Below are 12,162 nucleotides of genomic sequence, written 5' to 3' on the forward strand. Positions count from 1 at the left end.
AGCACACATTTGCATTACTTAAATGGCATGTTCTCTTGTCCTCCCCATGTTGAAGAGTGGCTAAGAGAAATTGGCCTCTGCTTCACAAACAGAAATTACTGGATCACTAATTATAAGATCACAGACACTCTCAACAGCTTAAAGACGTAAAATATAACATTAAATAATGCTTAGGTTAAGTACGTTTTATGTGGTATGTTAATTATTAAATATTGTCCAATGTTTGTTTTTAATTATTACCAATAATTTTAGCACTGTTGATTTTCTTAACCTTCTTCTTTACGTGCAATTTATTTTCATATCCAATAAATATCTCAAATTAAATATTGTAGTTCTTAAATCTGATGTAAAAAAAAAACAAACAAAAAAATTTTTTGTTTTAAGCAGAGATGCTGGTCAAATCCAGTTTCCAATGTCCTTTGCAGTTTGATCTCCTGATATTAACTTTCATTGATTTTTATTTAGTTCGTTTTTAATGGCCAAACATGTAAAATAAAAGAAATGTACTGCTGGTTCTTTAATAGAGTCAGTAGTTTTGCATCAACCAGAAAATAAAGGATTTCCAATATTATTCCGATTTATACATTATATGTGCCTAATCTTTTATCGATGTTTATTAAACTATACAAAGGTGCTATAAAAACATTCTGATGGTTGATGCATTTAAATAAATAGGAAAAAACAAACAAACATATTTGTAATTGGTGCATCAGTTTTAAAGCTTTTTAATACATCTTTACCAGAGGTACAGAGAACTAGAATAACAAATTAAAATAAAATCAATTTGTCTGAAATTGTTTTTATTTCTATTTATGTAACATATTTTTTGCTAAATATCATTTAAAAAAAAAAAAAAATCACAATAAAGGTAAACTTGTACCACTTTACAAGACTGGCCCACTCCATATATAATCAAATCAATCCGATTCATACCAGTCAAATCCAATAATTTACTATATATACCCCAGACGGATTCAGATTCAGTTACTTGCACTCCAACTGATCGCTATTATGATACAAAAACAGTCAAGATAATGCCAATTGGTGAACAGTTACGTCTCTAAGGAAGTTCTACAGTACGCATACTTTCATAATTATGTAATGAAATACTACCAAATACTGTCTTCCTAATTCTTATTATTACTCTTGTCTAGTTTAATAAAAGTCTTTAGTTATAGCAGATCTAATCGCCTCCTAGTCCAGCCTTAGGTGGTGTTTGTCAGTCTTTGATCCGTTCAGAGTGTCATTGCATTATTAGGAATGTCTCTTGTGTTTTCACAAGCTCTCTTTTGCAGTTTTTACATTTGTCTCCGTTCACCGTGTTCTCCACCTGCCTGTCTCTGCGTCCCCCCAGGTGTCTCATCTGTTTGTTCGCGCTGAATATTCCAGCTGTGGAGAGTACGAGTTCTTCAACCAGACCAGCAACAGCTGCCAGGCCTGTCCTCAGTGCCAGCCGGGACAAGAACCGCATATGGTGAGAGCATCCACAAACACGCAAATACGATTTAGAGAATCGTCATCTGCCTTACTTTTACCGTGTTTAGTTGTTTATTTTTTAATGAGCTTGGACTTTTGAGTTTGAACCTAAAATATTTCAGTAAGCTGAGGACAGGAAGCAGGAAAGATGACCAGAATGTAAACTCATAAATACCAGGAAAATGGAAATTATGACCCAAGCATGTGTCAGTTTTGCTCAGACCACCCTGAATAGACACACAGACACACACGCTCATAGCTGCACAGTGACGGGTGCGTTAATTCGAATGCACAATTTCTTTATGGTTTATTGCTCTCATTTACTTCAATGTGAAGGCATGCATTACACTGAATGATTTGCAATAGTCACACAGTGATTTAGTGAGTCAGTCTGCAGACAGCCAAAGTAAACACAGAGCAGGTAAATGCTTCAATGGGCACCCTGGGGTGCCACACCCTCCTCAAAGAGACAGTCAAGAGCGAACACAGAAAAGTATAATTATTTGGGCACTTCAAATTTTTCATAATTTAAGTATTTCTTTCATTTCAGATGTTTTGTGTAGCTGTCTTTTTATGACACATGAATGTGCAGACTTTTGAGGGCTCGCTTAACTGAATGTAAAACGAGATGTGGGCTGAATAACAACACAAAAACTGAAAATTCTGCATTTTTTTTAAATTCATCAAATAAATTAGTGGAAACTAAAGCTATTAATCAAATCAAACCAGGTGTGTTTATGAGCACATATGAAAACAAGTGTAGGCTAATGTACTTTACAAATAGATAGAAAACCAGGGAAAAATAAAACAATGAATAACAAAGAAAGCACAATAATGAAAACTAAGCACAAATTAAGACAAAAAGGTTTATCTTTTGTCTGGTTTAAAGCCAAAGAATATAAAATAAATTTTAAAACACAAATCTTTTAACGGCCTAAAACCGTTGTCATCTACTTTACAATATAAAGGGTTAAAATAGAGTCCTTAAAATCAGTGTTTCTTATCTCACAGAAAGAATGAACAGCTGCTTTACACTATACACATTAAAGCATATTACAGCTGCGGTACATTTATTTCTGGAGGTCGAAACTCGGTTCTTGGAATGATGCCATAGCCGAGTTGAGCTTGTTCTAATTACAAGTAAGACAACAAGTGGGATTTGCTAATTGTTATAATTATTTCTACTACTCAGAGTAAAAGCTGATAAACACACTTTTCTCTCCATTCTGTGTTCTCAAACACTAAAGGAAATTGCCTATAATTACAATACCCTATGTCCCTTTTGTAATGAGATACAAAACTTTTAATATGGAAATATTATTGTAAACCATTATTTGTAAAACATTTACTTGCTTTTTTATGCATAGCAGACATAGTAAATCTAAACTTGGTGTTGGTTGGAGAGTTTTTGCCTTCAGTTTTTTTTTTTTTTTTAATCTTTTTTTTTTAGATTTTTTTGGACTTAGAACTCACTTGAATCAAATAACTGAATTACCTCCTTGCCATGTCATAAAGTTCTTCAGAGGCCTGGTAACAAACCATCCATTTGATTCAAGTGTGTTGGAGAAGGGATGCATCTAAAAGTTGCAGGACAGGAGCTCTCCAGAACTAGAGATAGAGAGCCCTGATTTAGAATGATAGAAAAAAACATGCTGCTATTTCCCCTCAACTTCTCTTTTATTACAATCATTTAATCATACATCAATCATACAGAAATATGTTTTTTTTAATTCTGTTATTACTTATGTACTTGTATTTGGCTTTCCTCAACAATGTGATGAGTTCCAGCATAACAATCCCCTTGTCTCTTTGGAAAACAGAGTGAGAGACGTCTGTTGAGCTAAGAACCCTTTGATAAAGAGTAATGTAGCCATTTGTAAGTGAGATGTTTCTTTAAAAAGCCCCCCTTATTGCACTTTCTCCAGCCGCTCTGATCCTGCGGGTGCAACAGCCTGTAATTCACTTGTTCTTTCATTTCCCTGAGCTTTCCTTGCATGTGGGTGAGAGTGTGTTTTGACATGCTTTTAATCAAAGGACGACCATCTTCACTGCAGAAACTTCACAAAAAGCATGCCCACACACACATAGACAGATGCATCACACAGTGACAAAGCCATTGAATGCCCCTTTACAAAGGGCTGCTTGCATCCACATTTAAGTCAAGCTAACATGTCCTATTCTCTTACATTAGTAAGTGATAAATGTCAGCTTACATGTTGTGTTAAAGTTACTGAGAGTCAGAACTGCAGTGCCTTGTAAAGGTATCCACATCCCCTTAAACTTTTTTGTGAAATTACCACCAAACCTCAGTGTATTTTATTGGCAGCAGAACTGTAACATGGAAGAATAAGACGGATGGTTTTCAAACGTTTTCACAAAATATATGAAAAGTTGGATTTAGCCCTCCATAGTAAATATATTTTGGTGGAGCTACCACTGCAAGCCCCTTTTCTCTAACAGTTTTAGACACCTAAAAATAAACATTTTTACTTACTCTTCCTTGCAAAACAGCTCAAGCTCAGCCAGATGTGTGAATAGCCTTTTTTTTTTTTTAGTTTTGCCTCAGATCTTTCCACTACTTTGGGTTGGTCTATGACATAAAATCTCAATAAAATACATAAAAGTTTGTGGTTGTCATTAGAGAAAAAGTGAAAAAGGTAAAGGCAGACTGTGACTTTTCTAAGGCCCTGCATGTTCCCATTTTACCTGACAGTTTGAGCTGCACTGCGCCTGTTGTTTGATTACACCCGTAATCTTTCTTACAAGTTATCAGCCGCTTCCCTCATGATAATTTTGTGTTATATTCATTCACTGCCAACTTTGAAAACATATGCAAGAATTTCACAAAGGGATCTGCTTGTTGGGTTTTTTCCATCTTTCAAGCTAATAGAAACATTCAAAATGCCCACAAATTTGCTTTGGAAAGAAGGAGGCTTTCAATCCCTCTGGAGCTGTTCTAAGGCAATGAACAGAAGCAGAGTCACAGTAAGCCTGCAGACAAAAGATCCAAGTTTAGTTTTAACCCCAACTGACACAATCCTGCTGATAGCTCAATGCACTTTTTCCTCAAACAATCAGGCTGAAAGTAGTGAATGTCAAATAGAAAGGGTGAGAATATTGTATTACTTTTACAGCCACCCCACTGTAGCCTACAGCTAGGAGGCACTGGCCTGTTTAATAGTCAGATGAAAGTAAGAGGGAAATTAAAGATGAATGAGGGGGCAAAGAATAAAGAAAAAGTATGTTTTTGTAAATGCGAGCATGTGTGATTTTGTGTGTGGCCCATCCGGCCTCCCGACAGAGAGGAAGCGCCATTTGAAGAAGATGGATGCAAGAAAACAATATGATGAGTTGGTCATCTTAAACACTACCATTCATGGAAAACTGTGCACTCACACACACACTCACACACTTACGCACACAGAGACCTCTGTGACCAATCAGATTTCTTTCCTGTCATCTTGGAAGAGTAGAGCCAGATTTGTACTAAAGACAGTTCTGGAAGCAGATGGTTGTTTTTAAGTGTTTACAGTGCGTATTTGAATTTGTGTGTCCACATCATAGTAACAAATAATTCCGCTGATGGGAAAAGCACATTTAGAGTGATGTTAGAATAAATTTTTTATTATTACACAATTTAGGATGTCTGTGTGCATAAAAATTGCATATGTGTTTTGCAGACATGTGGTTACGGTGTAAAGGATGAGGACTTTGCCTGTGTGCCATGCCCGCAGGGGAAATACTCCAAAGGGAAGTATGAGATCTGCAGGCGCCACAAGGACTGCGATGCCCTCTACAAAGCCACCGTCCGTGTTGCAGGAACTGCTGAAAGTGACGCTGAGTGTGGACCGTGTTTACCAGGGTAAGGCATACTGATGAGCAAACCATTGCCAACAATTTCAATATCCATGTGATATGTTTGTTCGTTGTATTTCGGATAAGGAACAAGGGACAAAAAAGCTCTAGGTTTAATCTGAAAAGGAGCCTTTTACAAAAATACTTTTTCTGGTTGATACTAATTTCCGGTTTTCTTTGAGGTCTGACCTTCCAATTCCGATTTCCCTTTTTTTGAAGGACAATAACACCTTAAAGAAAAAGAAAGTGCTGGAGATTCTATAATAGAGGTAGTAGTTTTGAATTCAATAGAAAATGAAAGAATTACGTTAATATGCCCACATGCATCAAAGCATGTGTCCCTATCCATTGCCATATCCATTTAAGTACCTGCTGTTGGCTGATGCATTTACTGGCAGAAAACGATGACAGTTTTTAGTTTTGATGCATTTAATGAACAGGGAAAATAATTCTGAATTTTCAATATTTGATCAGAGTTGACCATGGGCAAACGATTCTGATCTCTGTCCTATTAATTGGTGGAATTCTGCATAAAAATGGTTTCATTTTAACTTTAAAAGGTTGTGCCCCAACGTATAACATCTCTGTGACTATAAACAGACTAGTGAATAAAACATGACTTTTCTTGCGAATTGTTTCCCACAACAAAACAAGAAAAAAAGCCAAAGGTCTTTGCCTTGTAACATCTGGCATCCACAAATCTAAAGAAATTGTTGTAACCAACTGCACATTTGTTTGCTGTTGTGTATTTTTATTCTTACTCAAGGTTTAGGATTTATGAGCTGTCTAGCAAGCTCTTTCATTTAAAAGCCTCCATTAGATTTTAGTATGTTTCTCAACTTGGTCTTTTTCTTTAAATATTTTGTTGTAAATTTGTAGATACTTGTAGGACCCATTCCTTCCTCCACCAACACACTTTTCATTGTGCAACTAGCTGCTGTAAAATCCCTATGCATGACCCTTCCACCTCTGTGCTTTGACAATTAAAGAATCATTAAAGAAACATTTTATCAAATTTGAAAGCTATTTTGTCTCCAAAAAAAAAACCTGACTTTTTTTGACCTAAAAAATGGTTTGTTAAATTGGTCCACAATACTTGTTTTTTAGATGTTTTTTGCATGTCTGATTTAGAACCTTTATGCGGTAGATGCAGGTGAAGACATATTTGTATAGACTCTTCCAAGTTAGTTATGTTTGTCCAAGTCTTGTTTCACAGTAGACAGGTATTATGCCATTCAAACATCTGTAAAAAGATGCTTTCCAAAACTAAAGCCAACTGTCTCTCAAAGTTGTTTATGTCCTCTGCTGGTCCTGCCAGTTGGTACTTCCTGTATGTACTAAAATGAAGGAAATACCTGACAAGCTTTTATTATAGCTTCTGCTTGCTTTGAGCGGGCTAAATTTTATATTTAGGGTAGCCCATCTATACTGAAGATCAAATAGTTTAAAAATTTACAATTATTGTCTTGAATGCTATTTTAGATACCACAAAACAAAACAATCCCAGGATTGCATTCATCATATCATTTGTACGATTATTAAAATATGTAAAATGATGAGAGGGGGCTGTGTGCAAATCGCGACCAGAAAAACATGCAGTCACAAAACCTTTAAAATATCTGACCATCAGTGTTACTTTCATTGGCTATTTGTTTAGTTTTGTATTTTTCACAAAATTGTTTTCTTATAATATAAAGCAGCTGTCTTTTAGCTTTTTTCTTTGTTTCTAGGCACACTGGTCCCATCTTTAGATCATTAGAATCTTTGTGATTAAATCAGCCACTCATAAATAAAATTACTCCTTAGCAGTAACAGCCATTTAAAGAGTTTAAACTTTAAAAACCCCCTGATATTACTTTCTTTTTTTTTTACTTTACTTGTCCTAATTACATGCTTTAAAGAAGTTATTAGCGGAATATGTTCAGACCTGCTCTCCACCACCAACTAATTCAGGATAAGTTATGCCACTGAGAAATGAATTGCAGATTGGATGAGGATGCCAGGCTCTATATGATTCATACCCCAAAGGATAAAGAATTTAAAACCATACAACATATACTGTATTGGGATTTTTTTTTTATCTGACCCAAAGTAGTCCATAATTGTAAAGTGGAAAGAAATTGGTACATGTTTTTCAAAATGTTTTTGTGAATAAAAGTCTGAAAAGTGGTATGTGAGCATATAAATTCCACCCCGTTTGTTCGTAAAAATGGTGATCTAGTTTTATCTAAGCCTGTTTTTGTTTTATTTGCAGCTTTTTACCTTTGCCCAGTCTTTTGCTTTGAACAAGGTTAACTGTCTTTGTGAAGCAAGCAAGAGAGATTAAAAAAGAGAGTCATGCATAAACATGACTTTGTAAATCTGACAGACTGAAACCATATGGATTTTTTTCCTTTGCATGAAGGTTTAGTTGAAAATCAGCATAGACATTTTTTTTTATATGCCAAAACTTTCTGGATGATTTACATGGACAGTGTCCATCTGCATGGCTTCATCCTTTTCTCATGCAGAAAATTATTCCCAGAGGAACAGAAAAATGTTATTATCGGACTTCAAAGTGGCTTCTAAAAAAGTGGTGCACTAAAGAAACTTGCAACTCTACTTTAAGGGCACCCATAGAAGTGGGAGGAGTCCTCTTTCTAAAATGATATGGAGTCTGTTTGCATGTTCTAGTTCTCAATAATCAGCTGCTGAGTGGTTTTGTTTTTTAATCTGTATCATCAAATATATTTAAAGTTTTTGTCAGAGTGGATGGAGAAGTCGAGCTTAATGGATGATTTATAAGAACAAAATGCAGCTTACTCTTTATCTTAACATTTTGAGATTCCACATAACATTAGAGACATCATGAGTGGATGGTTGATGAAAGCAAATTCAACATGTTTGCTATCTCTAATAGGGTTGTCATGATACAAAAATGTCAAATTACACACCGATACCCAACAGTAACTTAGTTTAAATGTTAATTTCCTTTATGGAAATATGTACCTTTCATTCAGTTGTGCATTTATTTTATTTTATTTTATTTTAATTGCTTGTCTTTAGTTTGCCACTGTTTCCAGTTGCCTGTCAACTTGCTGTCCATACAAATATATTTTCTACTGAGGGACAAAATAAATAGTTTCAAAACAAACATGGACCTGGTACATAAAAAACAGGTTTTATGTACAGTGTAAACAATGATCTATTCCCTGCAAATGTATCGAGCAGCAGTCCTGTACAATTTCTGTTTTTCTGGTAATAGATAGAGAAAAGTAATGTTGAGGTAAAATAATTCCACCAGATATCATAATACAGCCTCAACACCCCAGTCCGGATGTTGTGAGAAAGAACAGATGAAGAGCAGGAAATTAAGATTAACACAAGTTTAATTTGGTAAATGATAAATCCAATAATTCCCAATGCATATTGAATACAAAAGAATGATACAAATAAAAATTATCTAAGGGCCCTTAGGGAGAGCTCGGGTGTCAGCAAAGCAAGGCTGTCTTTACCAAGTGGTTTGTCTTACAATCAGTGTCAAAGCATTTTATATCCTTACTTCAAAGCTTGAGGTTTGTTTACGAAGCCACAGGTCACTTAATAGAGTTTTCTATGTTCCCGTGTCCCCACTATAAAATAGTTACTCCTATGGGAGTACTTTATTGCCTATATTATGAATAACAGACGGCATTTACTGCTCACAGCTGCTGGGTACATCCTGAACATCCTGTCCTGGGATTAACCCTTTCTCCAACCTGAAGCCTGCTGTGACCTCTGACTTCTCACTCTCAGGCTCACAATACATGTTATATCTCAGTTTTATGGTTATACATGCGAACTGAACTAATAGCATGAAAGTACGTGATTTTAATTCTCAACAGTAGCTAATTAACAGCAGCATGGTAGGTTGCTACGGGTTCCTACTTTTATCTGCTATAATTGTTAGCTTCAGTCTGGCTTCACTATAACCCGTGTTATTATTTGCCAAATGCCTTTACAACTAAACGAAGGCGTAATGGCGGGCGGCGCTGTGGTTTTGTTTAATTGCTTCTCTATTTAGTAGCCGACTGAGCCGTCAGCTGATTAACATTTTCCTGTGTTAATTTGTACCCAGGTAGAACAGTTTGTGGTGCGGAGCATCACACCTGGGAAGCACAGACCGAACCTCGTCATTGAAATGTCCGTGTCTGTGAAGCTAATATTTAACACATAGCATTAGCAGGTGTCATTTGGGAGGTTTACTACTTCATTGTTAGCTTTACTTACCTTTTTAAGTTGCTCTGAAACATAAGCGTTGAGTGTTGGCACAGCTGGCATGTGACATCGTTCGGCATTACGTTTTTTTCATGTCTGCCTTATAGGGAATGTACATCCAAACAGTGCTTGTTTTGGCTTGTCTCCTAAGGATAGTCGCATATGTTTTTTTAGGATGTTCTATCTTAAATTTCCTGTTTAATTTGTTAACTTCCTATAGCAGCTCATTGCTTTGGTCAGGTGCGCGGGTGCAAGGAGGGGAGGGACTGTATCTCTGTTATTGCAGCGCTGCTGCTGAAAGCTGTGCAACAATCTGGGCAAATGTAAATGGGTCAGTTTGTATCAATTTTTGAGACAAATGAATATATTTGAATTATTAATTTCAGAATTGATTATATTGAGATATCGATATTTTTGACAGCCCTAGTCTCTAACATGGCTTGTGACAAATAAGTGTCTGTCTTTCAACAATGGCTTTCTTTCTGCCACCCCTCCATAAAGGACAGAGTTGTATAGTCTATGACTAATAGTTGTCCTATCCTAAGATGGTTCTTCCTGAGCTCTGAATCGCTGCAGCTCCTACAGGGCTGCCGTAAGTCTCTTGGCTGCTTCTCTGATTAATGCAGTCTTTTCCGGGCTTATCAGATTAGGTGTACGACCATGTCTTGGGTGGTTAACTGTTATGACAAAGTCTTTCCAGGTTCCGATGATGGTATTAACAGTGCCCTGTAAGATTTTCAAAGTTTAAATTATTGTTTGTTTTTTTTTATCTAGCCCTGCATTAAATTATATGCAACCATATTCCTGACCTATCTAATGTGTTCATAGTCTTACTCCTTATGAGGTAATCTCTCTAATGTAATTTCACTAATGTTCTCATCTGAACATCTGACACCTTCATAGAACAGCTGAATGTATACTGGGGGGGCAGGGTAAATGCATTGATGACCAACATTTTAGATCTTTCTTTGTAAACATTTAAGAGCCCTGTAGCATTTTCGCAGTAATGTGATACTTTATTTTGTCCTATCAGACAAAATCCCAAGATTGGAATGTGTTGGTTTAATCATGTGAGAGAAATATGAAAAAAACAGAAAACAGGATGGATGAATACTTTTGCAAAGTACTGTGTATTGACATTAGCTGCAATGTGTTCTCACCTTTGGTTAAACCACATGTTTCATACTGTTTAATGCTGGGTGATCAGTTTTTATGTATTTAAGTTATATTGAACTGTGATGTGCTCACACGCTATATGATACACCTGCAGCTAACTCTAAATTACCTGCAGGATGTTTGCCTGGTGTGTGAGAACTGAGATGCCATCATCATGCCCTTGAGCATAGAAAGATCTAATAATGTTCATCTGTTAAGTGGCTTGGGATCTTTCTTACCTCCCTTACCTCTTTTTTTTCTCCTGTACAGCATGACATTTTCATGACTGATGGCAGTGTCTGTACCAATCCATTTTTGGTGCCTGCAGGGCGTCAATTATGTACACGTTTTCAAAAGTCTAACTTTTCAACTGAGTTGCTTCTCCATACTTATGCACTGAGTAAGTGCAGAATGTTGGGAGGTCATACCAGCTGACTGCACTTATTTGCAGTTTTAAAAACAATTTTCTGCATTGAGTGTTTTTGTTTAGTGGTAAAATAAAAGATTGATTGAGAAACAGAGAATCAGTCAGGCTTTATCAGTTGATGTGGTTACATTTTTATCTTTTATAGGTATTATATGTTGGACAACAAACCCAGGAACGCCTATGGGATGGTTTGCCACTCCTGCCAGAATGCACCAACCAACACAAAAGAATGTAAGCTCTACTGTTCTTTGCATTTATTTTTCCATTTCTTTTGTCTTTGCAAACCAATTTGTCTACCACTTCCTAACCATTATATGTTAGAGATTTCAAGTTTAATGCATTAAACAGCATAACTGCTCTTTCAAACATATTCTCCATATTATAAGTTACTGGATGTGAAGTTTTTTGCATACATGAAAAGGTAATAAAACAGGACAGGGTATGTGAAAGCCGATGTTGAAACTCTGGATAAAGTTTGGAGAAAAAGAAACAGCTGGAGGTCATAGATTGTGCTGAGCTTTCCCAGACCCTGTAGTCACTATTATATCTTTTAGGCAAGCTTCACTTGAAGAAACAAGAGTTTGCACATCCACTTCCCTGCTGTTGTAGCTGTTTTTTTTAGTTTCTCATGGGTGTTTGGCAGCTTATTGATAACATTACTGTCTCACCAATCATCCTACATACCGCCACAGAATCTGCACATGGATCTGTGTCCAGCTTAGATGTCGTTGCAGGTTTTCAAATAGTTTCATGCACCTGCAGAAAGTTTCCAAAATGTGATTGTTCTTTCTTGAATTTGTGGACACATTTCCCATTTTTTAGTGGTAGTTTATAACATTTTTCTATTCACAGAGGTTTTTATTGATTCTCTATAGTGTATTCTCTTGGGCATATATTTGCACTGTATATATGAAATATTGCATATATATGGTGGATTTTAAAACTGTTAAATACTACTCTAACGTTTTCACATGTTATGTTACAAGTGCAAACCTCACTGTATTTTATTGGGA

At 36.1% G+C, this 12,162-nt stretch overlaps 1 protein-coding gene across 1 annotated transcript in view; it reads left to right on the forward strand.

The window, feature by feature from the left end:
* edar (ectodysplasin A receptor) overlaps positions 1-12,162 on the forward strand; it is a 57,296-nt gene that overhangs the window by 23,646 nt on the left and 21,488 nt on the right. Inside the window, exons 3-5 of the mRNA XM_047370985.1 lie at positions 1,355-1,474; positions 5,157-5,338; positions 11,295-11,380. Of these exons, the coding sequence (XP_047226941.1) occupies positions 1,355-1,474; positions 5,157-5,338; positions 11,295-11,380 (388 nt within the window). The remainder of the gene's footprint in view (positions 1-1,354; positions 1,475-5,156; positions 5,339-11,294; positions 11,381-12,162) is intronic.

Source organism: Girardinichthys multiradiatus, chromosome 7 (genome assembly GCF_021462225.1).
Source record: "Girardinichthys multiradiatus isolate DD_20200921_A chromosome 7, DD_fGirMul_XY1, whole genome shotgun sequence".
NCBI lineage: Eukaryota > Metazoa > Chordata > Actinopteri > Cyprinodontiformes > Goodeidae > Girardinichthys > Girardinichthys multiradiatus.